The sequence below is a fragment of the Rhinatrema bivittatum genome, chromosome 6, assembly GCF_901001135.1.
Source record: "Rhinatrema bivittatum chromosome 6, aRhiBiv1.1, whole genome shotgun sequence".
NCBI lineage: Eukaryota > Metazoa > Chordata > Amphibia > Gymnophiona > Rhinatrematidae > Rhinatrema > Rhinatrema bivittatum.
The window spans coordinates 13,496,569-13,514,466 of NC_042620.1; the positions used below are offsets into that span (position 1 = coordinate 13,496,569).

The following is a 17,898-nucleotide window of genomic DNA, read 5'->3' on the forward strand; positions in this document are numbered from 1 at the left end:
AGGGACAGAGACAGGATGGAGGTGGTCCAGAGAAGGGCGACCAAAATAGTGGGGGGTCTCTATCAAATGACTTATGAGGAGAGGCCGAAGGACCTAAATATGTAAACCCTGGAGGAGAGGAGGTGCAGGGGAGATATGATACAGACCTTCAGGTACACGATGCACAAACCTTGAACCTTTTTCAATGGAATCAGTAGAACTAGGGGTCACGAAATGAAACTCCAGGGGAGGAAGACTCAGAATGAACGTCAGGAAATATTTCTTCATGGAGAGGGTGGTGGATGCCTGGAATGCCCTTCCGGAGGAGGTGGTGAAGATGAAAACAAAGATTTCAAAGGGGCAAGGGATAAATATTGTGGATCCCTGAAGGCTCGAGGATGGGAATAGAAACATAGAAACATAGAAATGACGGCAGAAGAAGACCGAAAGGCCCATCCAGTCTGCCCAGCAAGCCTCACACATTTTTTCTCTCATTCTTATCTGTTACTCTTAGCTCCTTGTTCTATTCCCCTTCCACCCCCACCATTAATGTAGAGAGCAGTGATGGAGCTGCATGCAAGTGAAATATCTAGCTTGATTAGTTAGGGGTAGTAGGGGCAGTAACCGCCGCGATAAGCAAGCTACACCCATGCTTATTTGTTTTACCTAGACTATGTTGTACAGCTCTTGTTGGTTTTTTTTTACTTCTCCCCTGCTGTAGAAGCAGAGAGCCATGCTGGATATGCATTGAAAGTGAAGTATCAGGCACATTTGGTTTGGGGTAGTAACCGCCGTAACAAGCCAGCTACTCCCCGCTTTGTGAGTGTGAATCCTTTTTTCTTCTCCCCTGCCGTTGAAGTTATGCTGGATATGCGTGAAGTATCAGTTTTTCTTTTCCCCTGCCGTTGAAGCAGAGAGCTATGCTGTATATGCATTGAAAGTGAAGTATCAGGCACATTTGGTTTGGGGTAGTAACCGCCGTAACAAGCCAGCTACTCCTTGCTTTGTGATTGCGAATTCTTTTTTTCTTCACCCCTGTCGTTGAAGCTATGCAGGATATGCGTGAAGCATCAGTTTTTTGTTTTTGGTTTTTTTTCCCCCTGCCGTTGTTTGTTGTTTGTTTGTTTGTTAATTTTTTTTTTCCCCTGCCGTTGAAGCAGAGAGCTATGCTGGAAATGCGTGATGTATCAGTCTTTCTCCCATGCCGATGCAGCAGAGAACCATGCTGGATATGCATGGAAAGTGAAGTATCAGGCACATTTGGTTTGGGGTAGTAACCGCCGTAACAAGCCAGCTACTCCCCTCTTTGTGAGTGCAAATCCTTTTTTCCATTACCTCTTGCTGTTGAAGCTTAGAGCGATGTAGGAGTCACAGTAAGCATGTGTATGTTTATTTAATAAGGGTATTGTGTCAATAGCCATCATTCTGGCGAGTCTCCCACTCTTCATTGGCGGCCTCTTGACTTTATGGATCCGCAGTGTTTATCCCACGCCCCTTTGAAGTCTTTCACAGTTCTGGTCTTCACCACTTCCTCCGGAAGGGCATTCCAGGCATCCACCACCCTCTCCGTGAAGAAATACTTCCTGACATTGGTTCTGAATCTTCCTCCCTGGAGCCTCAAATCATGACCCCTGGTTCTGCTGATTATTTTCCTACGGAAGAGGTTTGTCGTTGTTTTTGGATCATTAAAACCTTTCAAGTATCTGAAAGTCTGTATCATATCACCTCTGCTCCTCCTCTCCTCCAGGGTGTACATATTTAGATTCTTCAATCTCTCCTCGTACGTCATCCTATGAAGATCCTCCACCTTCCTGGTCGCCCTTCTCTGTACCGCCTCCATCTTGTCTTTGTCTTTTTGAAGGTACGGTCTCCAGAACTGAACACAGTACTCCAGGTGAGGCCTCACCAAGGACCTGTACAAGGGAATAATCACTTCCCTTTTCTTACTCGATATTCCTCTCTCTATGCAGCCCAGCATTCTTCTGGCTTTTGCTATCGCCTTGTCGCATTGTTTCGCTGTCTTCACATCATTAGACACTATCACCCCAAGGTCCCCTCTCCTGCTCCGTGCACATCAGCCTTTCCCCCCCCCAACGAGTACAGTTCATTCGGATTTCCACTCCCCATATGCATGACTCTGCACTTCTTGGCATTGAATCTCAGCTGCCATATCTTCGACCACTCTTCCAGTTTCCTTAGATCCCGTCTCATTCTCTCCACTCCTTCCGGCGTGTCCACTCTGTTGCAGATCTTAGTGTCATCCGCAAAAAGACAAACCTTACCTTCTATCCCGTCCGCAATGTCGCTCACAAAGATATTGAACAGGACCTGTCCCAACACCGATCCTTGCGGCACACCACTTAAAACCGCTCTCTCTTCAGAGTAAGTTCCATTTACCATCACACATTGTCTTCTGTCCGTCAACCAATTTGCAATCCAGGTCACCACCTCGGCACTCACTCCCAAGCTTCTCGTTTTATTCACATGAAGAGTGCAAGGGGGTAAAACTTGAAGGTTCGGCAGTTACTGCCCTTAACCAATAAACCTTCACTCTTTGATGCAACTCCATCATTGCTCTCTGCTTCAACGGCAGGGAAAAGGGGAATTGGATTCAGGCAACCAACAAGGGCCCGGACTTTTATGGTCTGGGCACCTGATTGGCATGGGGGTGACCTGCACAGAGCAGCAGTATTACCCTAAACAGAGGGCAGGGTACTTCCTTAGCCAATCAGCCTTGATTCCTTTGACGCAACTGCAACATCGCTCTCCGTTTTGACGGCGGGGCGTGGTGATGGTGGTGGTGGAAAGAGGAATTGGATTCAGACGACAACTAAGAGGGCCCCGGCTTCTACTGTCCGGGGAACTGATGCGCAGACATAAGGGAAAAAGCACAGGACGGCTTCTACGGCCAAGTCCACACATAAAGCTCGTCAAGCAGCCCTGTCTGAAGTTTCAGGAAGGCTCCTCACCCAGTAAGAGGGAAAGATTGTGCTAACGTGCACCAGCGCAGCAGATACAACCGTAAGAAGCTTGCTGGGCAGACTGCAGAGACCATTTTGGTCCTTTTCTGCCGGCATTACTGTGTTACTATGTAACCCCAGTCAACCCGGGGAGCAGAAGAACAGAGCCGAAAACCTAACTCAGGTCCTCCATCACTGAGTCACCAGGCTGGCTGTGGTGTCTGATCCAATCGCACGGTTCCTGCCCTGGAGGACCCAGCGAGGTTGGCATTAGTCACCAGGCCACTGTGGTTCCTGCCCTGGAGGACCCAGCGAGGCTGGCATTAGTCACCAGGCCACTGTGGTTCCTGTCCTGGAGGACCCAGCGAGGCTGGCATTAGTCACCAGGCCACTGTGGTTCCTGCCCTGGAGGACCCAGCGAGGTTGGCATTAGTCACCAGGCCACTGTGGTTCCTGCCCTGGAGGACCCAGCGAGGTTGGCATTAGTCACCAGGCCACTGTGGTTCCTGCCCTGGAGGACCCAGCGAGGTTGGCATGAGTCACCAGGCCACTGTGGTTCCTGCCCTGGAGGACCCAGCGAGGCTGGCATGAGCTCTGAGGACAGACAGTGCCAGACACCATCAGGAGACAATTTTTTTGCACTGAGAGTTCCTTTTTATTTCCCCAGATTCAGAGCTCAGCAAACGGCTGCCCCCTCTCCAGCAGCGCGTCGCGCCCCTGTGAAGCCCCCACCCTGACCAGCTGCTCGGGGATCAGAGGTCTAACTAGATGCACGGCACCCTAAACTCAGAGAACAAGTCATTTTGAGAGCTGTTCCCTCTCTTCAAGAGTGCTCAGTGTACATAGAGGGCGCCACCTCAAAAGGTCAGGAACTCCTGGTAGTGGGGGGGTGGGTGCGAATGTCTATGATGACCCCTGTCTGCTGCTTGAGTGCCCACAAACAGGAGTGGAACTCAGTGCAGGTCACGAAAGGCCTTCCAACCCCACCCGTCTCAGAGACAGGTCGTCTCCTTCTCCAGGCTCACTCAATATCTGTAAAAGGCCCTGGGGGTGGGGATATTCAGTGCCCCTGCCCCCAGTACTGATACGGGCCTGGAAAGCTGCACGGCATGAACAGAGGACCCTTGCCTAACAAAGCATGCCCCTACATGAGAAAAAAAAAATCTGCAGAGACCACACGAGCACAAGCTGCCCAGGCTTACCAGTGTTTGTGCGTGCAGAGGATCGCCTCCAGGGTCACCCCCTCCTCTTCCAGAGACGTCTGCGTGAGAAAAACAAAACAAGATTACTCTCGCCTGGCTGCCTCTGCCAGTGGACCTCCCCTCCAGATACCCACCGCAAACATTCAGGAGCTACATCTCTCCCACGTCCAACCCAAGCCTGAGGTTCATTGGCAGATTTTGCAAATCCTGAACCCCGGATTTGTCGTGGGGTCTGAAGGCAGGAACCCAGGACAGCCTGAACCGAAAGCGGGCAGAGTTATGAGGCTGGGTGGGAAACGTTCCAGAATAGGAAGGGAACTCACAGAGGTTCTGGCAGCTCCACTGATGGTTCTGTTTAATCACCCCCAGCACCTTGAAAGACGCAGGACTACAGGACAGCAGACAGCATGGGGCTCTCCTGTCAGGCAAACCTGCTTTTAGTCTTTCATGTTCTGGAGGTGCAGTGGGTGTCAGTTAAGCAGGACCTAACGTCATACATTGGGCGAGGGACTGGGTGTCAGCAGGACGCAGAGAATCCTGGTAAATGCTGAAGGTCTATTGACCAGTGGGGTATCCCAATGCTCGGTATATATCTTTATCAGCCACACTGAGAGGAACTCGCGCAGAACGTAGGCTCGTTTGCAGATGGAACGAGTGAACGTCAAGCCTCAGTGCTGACCAGTGTAAAATCTGGGATCTGGGATGCAGAAATCCATGCGCCATAGATCGATTGAAAGGACAAGAGACCTAGGAGTAATGAGCTCAGCCAACGTGAAGGTAGCCGGGGAGCGTAATGAAGCACAGTATCAGCAGCAGGGAAAACTGTGGTCAGTTCTGGGGCTTGACCTTTATAAGGTCATGGAGAGGATGGAAGCAGTTCAGAGAAGGGCTACCAAAATAATCTGCAGTCCTTCCAATGGAGATGTATCAGGTGGGCAACCAAACCCATGAGACAGACCCAGAGCACTGTGTGTGTGGTGGGGGTAATAGGTAGAAGAAATGAGGGAGGGGCCTTGAGTGCTCAGTCACATCAGTGCGCAGGAGGAGGCAGTTTGCATGAAGGCCATGATTACAACCCTAACATCAACCAGCCCAAAATGGCCAGATAGTCAAACAGCCTCACCAGTGCTGGGAACTGCGCACTTTATTACAAAGCTCGTGGCAAGATATGGCAGGCAGCCTACGTATTGTATTAAGTTGGTTTCTTGCGAGAACCAAAGAGGAAGGCGATAAGGCCTGGAACAGCCAACCAGTGAAAGTGACAAGAGGCCAGCACCACCCCAAAACGTAACCATGCTTGGGACTGACGCAGGCAGCACTCATGGAAAGAGGGTGGAGAGGTCGGGTAAAGCCATTGCATTAGATATGGGGAATAGATACAAGGTCATTTGCCCAGAGCGGGAGAGAACCAGAGAGGACGTCAACTGGGCAGGCTGGTCTGGCCAATTGGTTCTTATCTACTGTGTTACTCTTTGGAGGCAGGAGTGGATCCAGAGGAATGGAGAGAAGCAGAAGTGGTCCCTGGTCATAAGAGTGGGAGCCAGGAGTGTAAAATGCTATCAGAGCTTAGACTGGCTAGTAAAGTGAGCAGAACAATAACAATGGGAGACTTCAGGTACCGGAGCATTGATTGGGTTAATGTCACATCCGGACATGCAAGAGAGGTAAAACTTCCTAGATGCCATAAACGATTGCTTCATGCAACAGTAGGTCATGGAGCCAACAAGAGGGGAACTATATTAAACTGAGCTCTCAGTCACACGCAGGATCTGGTGCAAAAGGCGGCGGCTGTGGATCCATTTGGCAATAGCGATCATAATGTAATTATGATTTGTCAATCACTGGATGGAAAATACTAAGGAAAACTACTGCAACAGCATTTAAGTATAAAAGAGGAGACTAGGAGGAAATTTGATAGAAAAAAAAATTAAAAGGAGCAATTCACAAGGTTCAAAACTTGCAGGAGGCAAAGACATTGTTTAAAATTGAGGCCCAGACAAAATGTATTCCATGCAATAAAAAAGGTAGAAGGAAAACCAAACGACTGCTGCAGGGGTTTAATAGTGAGGTGAAAGAGGCAATTAAATCCAAAAGGGCATCATTCAAAAAAGTGAAAGAAGATCCAAATGAGGAAAATAGGGAAGAGCAATAAGCACTGGCACTTTAGATATAAAAAAGAAATCAAGCAGGCTAAGAGAGAACAAGTAATTAGTACTTTTTCAAGTACATTTGAAGTGCAAATCCTGTGAGGGAGTCCGTTTGGCCACTAGATGACCGAGGGGTAAAGTGTGCTCAGGGAGGAGAAGGAAATTGCATTAAAACAGAGGCCGATATTCAGCGGCAAAAATTCCCGGCTATATTAAAGTTAGCCGGATAAGTATATCTGGCAAATTTTAGGACAACCCATCGGTGCGATCAGAGTTAGCCTCATAAAACTTATATGGCTATCTCTGCTCCTCCTGGAAATGCCTCTCACCCACCCCCAATTTATGCAGCAATGACTATCGCCATTTCTAAATGAATTATTTGCCTGTGTCTTTTCTGGGGAGTATGTCGGGGTCCTACCCACATCAGAAACATTTTTTGATGGCAATGACTCTGAACGACTAAACAAAATCACTCTGAAACTGAAGGATATAATAAATCAAACTGACAGACTAAAGAACAGCAAATGATCGGGACCAGATGGTATTCACTCACCCCAGAGGTCTGAAGGAACCCAAAAGTGAATGCAGATCTCTTTCTGGTGATTTGCAACCTCTCATTTAAAACAGCTACGGTACCTGAAAACTGCAGAGTGCTGCCAGTTTTTTAAAAGGGTTCCAGGGTGATCTGGGAAGCTACAGACCAGGGAGAGCATGACATCAGCTCAGGGCAAAATGGTAGAGGCTATTCCTAAAAACAAAATTACCAACCACATAGATAGAAATAATTTCACAGGGGAGAGTTAACAGGGTTTTTGCAAAGGGAAATCTTGCCTTAACAGTTTACTAGATTTTTTGAAGGTGTAAAGCGCATGGATAAAGGTGAGTCAGTGTCTTTGGATTTTCAGAAGGCTTATGACAAAGGCCTTCATGAGAGACTTCTCGGGAAACTGGAAGGTCATGGGATCGGCGGCAGTCTGGTATGGTGGCTAGACAGACGGAAATCAGAGGGTAGGACTAAATGGTGGGTTTTCCTAATGGAGAAAGGTGGTCAGTGGAGTGCCCCAGCAGTCTGTACTGGGACCTCTACCATTTAGCATAGTCATGAACGATCTGGAGAAAGGAACAACGAATGAGGTGACCAGATTTGCCGATGACCCAAAATTGTTTGAAGAATAACAGCAGCAGGACCTTGCGAGACTGGGAGACTGGGCACCTGAATGGCAAATGCGATTTAATGTGGAAAAGCGCGACGTGATACACGCAGGGAAAAATAATCCCAACTCCCTGTGCACAATGCTGGGATCTGTGTTAGCAGTCTCCACCCAGGAAAAGGACGTCAGAGTCCTTCTGGACAACACTGTGAAACCTTCGGGTCAGTGTGCAGCAGCGGAAGTCAGAAAGGCAAACAATGTTAGGAATTATTTGGGAAGGAAGAGAGAAGAGAACTGGGAATATAATAATAGATCCTGGGGGCAACCACATCTTGAATACTGTGGGCAGTTCTGGTGGCCCCATCTCAAAAAAGCCATAGCGGAGATAGAAAAGTTACAGAGAAGGGGATAGAAAAGCTCCCTTATGGAGAGAGGCTAATCGGATTAGGACTCTTTAGCTTGGAAAAGAGACGACTGAGAGGGGATAAGATTGAGATGTATAAAATCACGAGCAGGGTGGAACGGATAAATAGGGAATGGTTATTATCCTTTCAAACAACACTGGGACTAGGGGACGCTCCATGACACTAACAACCAGCAGGTTGGAAACAAATCGTAGGAAGTATTTTTTTCATTCAGCGCACAATTAAGGTTTGGAATCTGTTGCCAGAAGATGTGGTCAAGGCCACTAGCATAGTGGGAGTCAAAAGAGGCTTGGATAAGTTCCTGAAGGAAAAGTCCATAAATGATTTTTGGTCAGGTAGATGTTGGAAAGCCGGCACTTATCTTTGGGAGTGAGTACAAGAAATAGACCAAATATTGGGGATCTGCTGGGTGCTTGTGACCTGGACTGACCACTGTTGGAGACAGGATGCTGGGCTCGATGGACCTTGGTCTGACCCAGCGTGGCACACCTTACATTCATAATTGAGGGGATAGCTTTTTATTAGTTTAACAATACATTTCTTGCTTAGTTTTAGGGATCTGACAATCTTTTCATTATGCCAGAATGAAGAGGACAGAGCAAAACAATTCATTTCTAACATCAACTTTTACCCCCACATAATCAGTACCACACGGCACCGAACCCAGACCCCCGTGTGGCAGCGCACTCAGAACCCCCACATAATCAGTACCACACGGCACCCAACCCAGACCCCCGTGTAGCAGCGCACTCAGAACCCCCACATAATCAGTACCACACGGCACCGCACCCAGACCCCCGTGTGGCAGCGCACTCAGAACCCCCACAAAATCAGTACCACTCGGCACCGAACCCAGACCCCCGTCTGGCAGCGCACTCAGAACCCCCACATAATCAGTACCACATGGCACCGAACCCAGACCCCCGTGTGGCACCCACTCAGAACCCCCCCACATAATCAGTACCACACGGCACCCAACCCGGACCCCCGTGTGGCACCCACTCAGAACCCCCCCACATAATCAGTACCACACGGCACCCAACCCAGACCCCCGTGTGGCACCCACTCATAACCCCCACATAATCAGTACCACATGGCACCCAACCCAGACCCCCGTGTGGCAACCACTCAGAACCCCCCCATAATCAGTACCACACGGCACCGCACCCAGACCCCCGTGTGGCACCCACTCAGAACCCCCACATAATCAGTACCACACGGCACCGAACCCAGACCCCCGTGTGGCAGCGCACTCAGAACCCCCACATAATCAGTACCACACGGCACTGCACCCAGACCCCTGTGTGGCACCCACTCAGAACCCCCACATAATCAGTACCACACGGCACCGAACCCAGACCCCCGTGTGGCACCGCACTCAGAACCCCCACATAATCAGTACCACACGGCACCGCACCCAGACCCCCGTGTGGCACCCACTCAGAACCCCCACATAATCAGTATCACACGGCACCCAACCCAGACCCCCGTGTGGCACCCACTCAGAACCCCCACATAATCAGTATCACACGGCACCCCAACCCAGACCCCCGTGTGGCACCGCACTCAGAACCCCCCCACATAATCAGTACCACACGGCACCCAACCCAGACCCCCGTGTGGCACCGCACTCAGAACCCCCACATAATCAGTATCACACGGCACCCAACCCAGACCCCCGTGTGGCACCCACTCAGAACCCCCCCACATAATCAGTACCACACAGCACCCAACCCAGACCCCCGTGTGGCACCCACTCAGAAACCCCCCCACATAATCAGTACCACACGGCACCCAACCCAGACCCCCGTGTGGCACCGCACTCAGAACCCCCACATAATCAGTATCACACGGCACCCAACCCAGACCCCCGTGTGGCACCCACTCAGAACCCCCCCACATAATCAGTACCACAAGGCACCCAACCCAGACCCCCGTGTGGCACCCACTCAGAACCCCCCCCCACATAATCAGTACCACACGGCACCGCACCCAGATCCCCGTGTGGCACCCACTCAGAACCCCCCCACATAATCAGTACCACACGGCACCGCACCCAGATCCCCGTGTGGCACCGCACTCAGAACCCCCACATAATCAGTACCACACGGCACCCGACCCAGACCCCCATGTGGCACCCACTCAGAACCCCCACATAATCAGTATCACACGGCACCCAACCCAGACCCCCGTGTGGCACCCACTCAGAACCCCCCCACATAATCAGTACCACACGGCACCGCACCCAGATCCCCGTGTGGCACCCACTCAGAACCCCCCCACATAATCAGTACCACACGGCACCGCACCCAGATCCCCGTGTGGCACCGCACTCAGAACCCCCACATAATCAGTACCACACGGCACCGCACCCAGACCCCCGTGTGGCACCCACTCAGAACCCCCACATAATCAGTATCACACGGCACCCAACCCAGACCCCCGTGTGGCACCGCACTCAGAACCCCCCCACATAATCAGTACCACACGGCACCCAACCCAGACCCCCGTGTGGCACCGCACTCAGAACCCCCACATAATCAGTATCACACGGCACCCAACCCAGACCCCCGTGTGGCACCCCACTCAGAACCCCCCCACATAATCAGTACCACACGGCACCCAACCCAGACCCCCGTGTGGCACCCACTCAGAACCCCCCCACATAATCAGTACCACACGGCACCCAACCCAGACCCCCGTGTGGCACCGCACTCAGAACCCCCACATAATCAGTATCACACGGCACCCAACCCAGACCCCCGTGTGGCACCCACTCAGAACCCCCCCACATAATCAGTACCACAAGGCACCCAACCCAGACCCCCGTGTGGCAACCCCACTCAGAACCCCCCCACATAATCAGTACCACACGGCACCGCACCCAGATCCCCGTGTGGCACCCACTCAGAACCCCCCCACATAATCAGTACCACACGGCACCGCACCCAGATCCCCGTGTGGCACCGCACTCAGAACCCCCACATAATCAGTACCACACGGCACCCGACCCAGACCCCCATGTGGCACCCACTCAGAACCCCCACACATAATCAGTACCACACGGCACCCGACCCAGACCCCTGTGTGGCACTTCACTCAGACCCCCCACATAATCAGTACCACACAGCACCCGACCCAGACCCCTGTGTGGCACCCACTCAGAACCCCCACACATAATCAGTACCACACGGCACCCGACCCAGACCCATGTGTGGCACCCATTCAGAACCCCACATAATCAGTACCACACAGCATCCAACCCAGACCACTGTGTGGCACCCACTCAGAACCCCCACACATAATCAGTACCACACGGCACCCGACCCAGACCCCTGTGTGGCACCCACTCAGACCCCCCACATAATCAGTATCACACGGCACCGAACCCAGACCCCTGTGTGGTACTTCACTCAGACCCCCCCACATAATCAGTACCACACGGCACCCAACCCAGACCCCTGTGTGGCACCCACTCAGAACCCCCACACATAATCAGTACCACACGGCACCCGACCCAGACCCCTGTGTGGCACTTCACTCAGACCCCCCCACATAATCAGTACCACACGGCACCGCACCCAGACCCCCGGGTGGCACCCACTCAGACCCCCCACATAATCAGTACCACACGGCACCGCACCCAGACCCCCGGGTGGCACCCACTCAGAACCCCCACAAATAATCAGTACCACACGGCACCCGACCCAGACCCCCGTGTGGCACCCACTCAGAACCCCCACATAATCAGTACCACACGGCACCGCACCCAGACCCCCGTGTGGCACCCACTCAGAACCCCCACATAATCAGTACCACATGGCACCGCACCCAGACCCCCGTGTGGCACCCACTCAGAACCCCCACATAATCAGTACCACACGGCACCGCACCCAGACCCCCGTGTGGCACTGCACTCAGAACCCCCACATAATCAGTACCACACGGCATCCAACCCAGACCCCCGTGTGGCACCCACTCAGAACCCCCACATAATCAGTACCACACGGCACCCAACCCAGACCTCCGTGTGGCAGCGCACTCAGAACCCCCACATAATCAGTACCACACAGCACCCAACCCAGACCCCCGTGTGGCACCCACTCAGAACCCCCACATAATCAGTATCACACGGCACAGCACCCAGACCCCCATGTGGCACCCACTCAGAACCCCCACGGCACCGCACCCAGACCCCCGTGTGGCACCCACTCAGAACCCCCACATAATCAGTACCACACGGCACCGCACCCAGACCCCCGTGTGGCACCCACTCAGAACCCCCACATAATCAGTACCACACGGCACCGCACCCAGACCCCCGTGTGGCACCCACTCAGAACCCCCACATAATCAGTACCACACGGCATCCAACCCAGACCCCCGTGTGGCACCCACTCAGAACCCCCACATAATCAGTACCACACGGCACCCAACCCAGACCTCCGTGTGGCAGCGCACTCAGAACCCCCACATAATCAGTACCACACAGCACCCAACCCAGACCCCCGTGTGGCACCCACTCAGAACCCCCACATAATCAGTATCACACGGCACAGCACCCAGACCCCCGTGTGGCACCCACTCAGAACCCCCACATAATCAGTACCACACGGCACCGCACCCACACCCCCGTGTGGCACCCACTCAGAACCCCCACATAATCAGTACCACACGGCACCCAACCCAGACCCCCGTGTGGCACTGCACTCAGACCCCCCACATAATCAGTACCACACGGCATCCAACCCAGACCCCCGTGTGGCACCCTCTCAGAACCCCCACATAATCAGTACCACACGGCATCCAACCCAGACCCCCGTGTGGCACTGCACTCAGACCCCCCACATAATCAGTACCACACGGCATCCAACCCAGACCCCCATGTGGCACCCACTCAGAACCCCCACATAATCAGTATCACACGGCACAGCACCCAGACCCCCGTGTGGCACCCACTCAGAACCCCCACATAATCAGTACCACACGGCACCCAACCCAGACCCCCGTGTGGCACTGCACTCAGACCCCCCACATAATCAGTACCACACGGCATCCAACCCAGACCCCCGTGTGGCACCCACTCAGAACCCCCACATAATCAGTACCACACGGCACAGCACCCAGACTGGGTCGTTGGCAGAGTGTTGCCAGTAGCTGGGCTTCAGTCCCTCACCGTGAGGAAATGATTTGTAGTGGCTCCACCCCCCCAGACTCCGTCCCAGACTCTTTCCTGCCTGCCAGCAGTGCAGTAATCACCACCGCTCCATCTGCCATCTCGGCACTGCTGGCCTGTTTCACGCAGGGTTCAGTTTTAATTGCTGTTTTAACCTTTAGAGCTCTCTGTTGTGATATCCCTGTTCGTTTTCATTCTGCACGTCTGTTTATAATTCCTGGACGTTCCTCGAGGTCTGTGGCTACTAAAACTCTACGATTAGCTGAGACCAGATCTTCACAGGACGCTCTTCCCGCAGATCTGCGACTTCGGGGACGTTATCTGACTTAATCACTCAAAACCTTTAAGGTGGATTTTGAAAGGCCCGGCACGGGGCATCAACCGGGATGTGCCGAGTGGATTTCAGGAGCCGCCCAGATCCGCGCGTGGTCTGGGCGAGACGTGGGGCGTTTCTGGGCGGGAACCTGAGATGTGCGCATAAATACCTGGCGAGCGCAGATTCCCTCAGCTGCGTAACTTTGCTTCTGCTACGGATGCCGTGTAAATTATAAAATAAACGGGCAGATCTGCGGGATTTGAAAGGGCGGGGATAACTGGGGGGCTAGGAAACCAGAGGGGGGTCTGGAAGAACTCTCTCTCAACTGGGCGAACTGGGGACGAACTGGTAAAACTGGGAATCGCTTCGGCGAGCGCGCAGTAAAATCCCCCGATTTACGCAGCAGATGCATTTGCGCACCCACGCGCCCGCTCACTTAAAATCTCACGCGCACGTGTTTTAAAACGAGCCCGCGGACGCGCGCCTGTGTGAAAGTTATCGGCCCTGTTTCTCACGCAACCTTTTTCTGACCCTGTAAGTTGAGGTTTCTGTTTTAATCATCTTGTGTTCTCTGCTAATCGTTGGCACTTTGTTAGTGCTGTGATTTTATGATTCATACTCTGCTGGGAGCCTGTTTATGGATTAGCTGAATGTAAATGTGTTTTAATCTATTTTTATTAGCTCCATACGGAGAATCAGGGCATAGGAGGCTGGGAGGCAGCCCAGAGACCAACAGCAGGCTCCCCCAGAGCTCCGGCAGAGACCGGGAGTCGGAATCCTCCACCCATTCGCTCTGTGCGGAAGAGCCGTATGATGGCTCCCTGATGAGAACCTGAGGTGCATTAAGTTAAGGAAGGGTGGCTGCTGTCTGTCAGGAGAGGGAGGGTCCGTGGTACTGAGGCTGGGCCTGGAGGAGATGTCCCTTGGTGGTGAGGGGTCACTGAGAAGCATCCAGGGTGGGAGGGGGCAGGAACTCACATGAAGGATCACACAGGGGCTTTAAAACCCCAAACATACAGAGCAAGGGCTCCCTCCTAGGATCCTGGAGCTGCTGGGACCGACAGGATTAGCCTGGGGGAAGGAAGGAGAACAGCCAAGAAGCAGGCTGACCTTTCACCTCCAAATCCCGAGTCACACAGAAGCCCAATAAGCGTTCACTTAGGCCAATGTATCCACTCCCATCCCCCCCCCCCCCTCATGCTGAGCCCTGGAAAGAGAGGGATGGGTTTCCAGCCTCGTGGAACAGCCTCCTCTCCCATGCTACTCACTCTCACCGGGTCCTACGCCATTTTAGCTGCGAGAGGTCTGGGCTCCGCTCGCAGCCGGTGGTCCTGCATCTTTGACGCGAGTGGACGGGCTCCACTCTGGGGCCTGCCCCAAATTCTGCGCTCCACAGTAGTGCAGAATCCTCCCCCCCAGGAGTATCCACGAGGAGCAGTCCTGAGTAATATGTCTGTCACACGGTGCCTTCCAGCAGGGTCGAGGATGCAAGCCTGCCCAGTTCCTGAGAGCGCGGGACCAGATGTGAGAGTGGAGAGGAAACAGCGGTGGGAAAATCTCAGATAACTGAAGACACCTGAGAAGCCAAGGGGCAGGCAAAAGCTGCCAGGAACATTATACACACACACAGTATAGAAATCTATCTGCCAAGGAAGAGTCTCCTAATCTAGTCCGACACTACAAGGCCTCAGGCGATGATCATCCACACCCTCGTCACTGGGCTGACCTTGTATGGATGGCCGACTCCAGACTCCCGACGCCAATTCTATCCTCCTGGCTCAAAGCAAACCCCCAAGAGGAGAGGAGAGCAGAGGAAGTGCTTCAAGGAAGCCCTGAAGGCTAGCACGACAAAGTGCAACACTGCCCCCAACTCCTGGGAGAGGCTCCACCGGCCTAATTACAAAGAGCACCTCCATATGTGCCTGTTACACCCCATGAACTGCGCAATGCGAGTAGTAAGGAAGAGCACTAGCAGTAAACTCGACGGACTGAGCTCAGCTCCAGCACGCCCTGGCTTACGGGCGAGCTCAGCTCCAGCTCAGCTCCAGCACGCCCTGACTTACGGGCGAGCTCAGCTCCAGCTCAGCTCCAGCACGCCCTGGCTTACGGGCGAGCTCAGCTCCAGCACGCCCTGGCTTACTAATGAGCTCAGCTCCAGCACGCCCTGGCTTACGAATGAGCTCAGCTCCAGCTCAGCTCCAGCACGCCCTGGCTTACGAATGAGCTCAGCTCCAGCACGCCCTGGCTTACGGGCGAGCTCAGCTCCAGCACGCCCTGGCTTACGGGCGAGCTCAGCTCCAGCACGCCCTGGCTTACGGGCGAGCTCAGCTCCAGCACGCCCTGGCTTACGGGCGAGCTCAGCTCCAGCTCAGCTCCAGCACGCCCTGGCTTACGGGCGAGCTCAGCTCCAGCTCAGCTCCAGCACGCCCTGGCTTACGGGCGAGCTCAGCTCCAGCTCAGCTCCAGCACGCCCTGGCTTACGGGCGAGGCTCATTCCTCTCAAGGTAGGTGCTTAACTGCCCCATCAGAAACCCCTGCCTAGGACTGGTGCAAGGATCCCAGGTGGCAGGAGAAGTGGGAGCCATGGACTGAATCAGCAGCCTGTCTCACTGGGAAACATCTGCCCGACCCGCGACAGTCTCTCAGCACAAACTGGCTTCATCAGCAGCCTCTGCACGCACAAAGCACTCATGGACGATGACCATCCCAGACTGTGAGGGACGTGCGTGTGTGTGCACACATGTGTGTGCATATCTATCTTTTGAGGGAGAGTGTACGGTGAGATAGCAGAGAGCTATGATGGGAGCTCGGCAGGGTCTTTAAGCAAGAACATTACCAGCTCAAATCTATCTGTTCCCCCTCCGTCTTTTGCTGTCTCTTTCTTCCCATCCCTCTCTCTCCCTGTTGCTCCTCTTTTCTTTTTCTTCACCCCCATCTCCCTGTTTTAATGATGCACAATGAACAAACCTTTTCCATTGGAAAGAAATCAGTAGAACTAGGGGTCAGGAAATGAAACTCCAGGGAGGACGAATCAGAACCAACGTCAGGAAATATTTCTTCATGGAGAGGGTGGTGGATGCCTGGAATGCCCTTCCAGAGGAGGTGGTGAAGATGAAAACGGTGAAAGATTTCAAAGGGGCATGGGATAAGCACTGAGGATCCCTAAAGGTTGAAGCATTCTCAGCGATGGGCTTCTCCCAAATAGTCAATAACCCGACTCACAAAGCAGGCCACACACTAGACCTCATCTTTATCAACAAAGGCATAAAATCGACTTCTCCAATAAAAAATCTGAAGGTACCATGGTCTGATCACTCCCTCATTTCTACATCATTCTCACTGGAAAAATCTACTACCAGTCACACACCTTCTCCATCCTTTACCTACAGGAAACCCTGCAATCCAGATGACCTTACCAATCAACTAACCAAACACCTTCACGATATAATTCTCACTGATCCTAATATTGCTTTACAATCCTGGAATACGATCACAGAATCAATAGCCAATAAGCTCTGCCCACTTACAACAAAAAAATCTCACCCAGATGCCTCCAAAAAACAACCATGGTTCTCAAACGATCTTAGAAGGATTAAACAAATACTAAGACAAAAGGAATCTAACTGGCGGAAAACTCCAAATCCCAGCACACTCTCAGACTACAAACGCACGCTACAACAATACAAGGCCTACACCTCCAAAGCAAAAAGAGACTTCTTCGCCTCCAGAATTCACAACTTAGTCTTTGACGCGAAAGCTTTATTCAACTACGTTTCCACCCTCACCCAAGTTCCCTCACCAGAATGCCCTAGTAATCAAGCTCAAGCCAAAGCAGATGAACTCGCTCTCTTCTTTCAAAACAAAATCAAGAATCTTCTTACTCAACTTCCCCCCAATATCGCTCCCCTAACTCAAGCGCTAATGCCCCACATCAAAAACACTCACCTAGAAATGTTTGAACCTACCTCCTCCTCTGAAATCCAAACCATCCTTAGAAAAATGAAACCATCTTCACACCCAGCGGACCATATACCAACAAAACTTCTCCTCACAATACCAGAAACCATCTCCAAACCATTGGCTGACATAATCAACTGTTCGCTCTCACAAGGTTCCTTCCCAGAAGACCTCAAACAAGCCTCTCTCAAACCACTTTTAAAAAAACCCAACCTGGACCTAAAAGACCCCAACAATTACCGCCCAATAGCTAATCTACCTATCATAGCCAAGATCATGGAAAAGCTTGTTAACTCCCAACTATCGGATTTCATTGAAGATAACAAACTGCTTTCCGCCTCACAACATGGATTCCGCAAAAATCGCGGCACAGAATCCCTTCTTACATCCCTAACAGACCTCCTCATCCTAGGTACAGACAAAGGACAATCATTTTTGCTGGTCCTTCTAGACCTTTCAGCAGCTTTCGATACCGTAAACCACGCGATCCTCATTAAACAGTTAGCTGCTATAGGAATCTCTGGCTTAGCGCTCTCCTGGTTCAAATCATTTCTAACCAACAGAGGCTACAAGGTAAAAATACAG

At 52.4% G+C, this 17,898-nt stretch overlaps 1 protein-coding gene across 2 annotated transcripts in view; it reads right to left on the reverse strand.

Annotated features, from left to right (window-relative positions):
* PNKD (PNKD metallo-beta-lactamase domain containing) overlaps positions 1–17,898 on the reverse strand; it is a 114,305-nt gene that overhangs the window by 32,975 nt on the left and 63,432 nt on the right. For both annotated transcript variants that reach the window (XM_029605088.1, XM_029605089.1), the window contains exon 4: positions 4,142–4,200. In XM_029605088.1, coding sequence (XP_029460948.1) covers positions 4,142–4,200 — 59 coding nt within the window. The remainder of the gene's footprint in view (positions 1–4,141; positions 4,201–17,898) is intronic.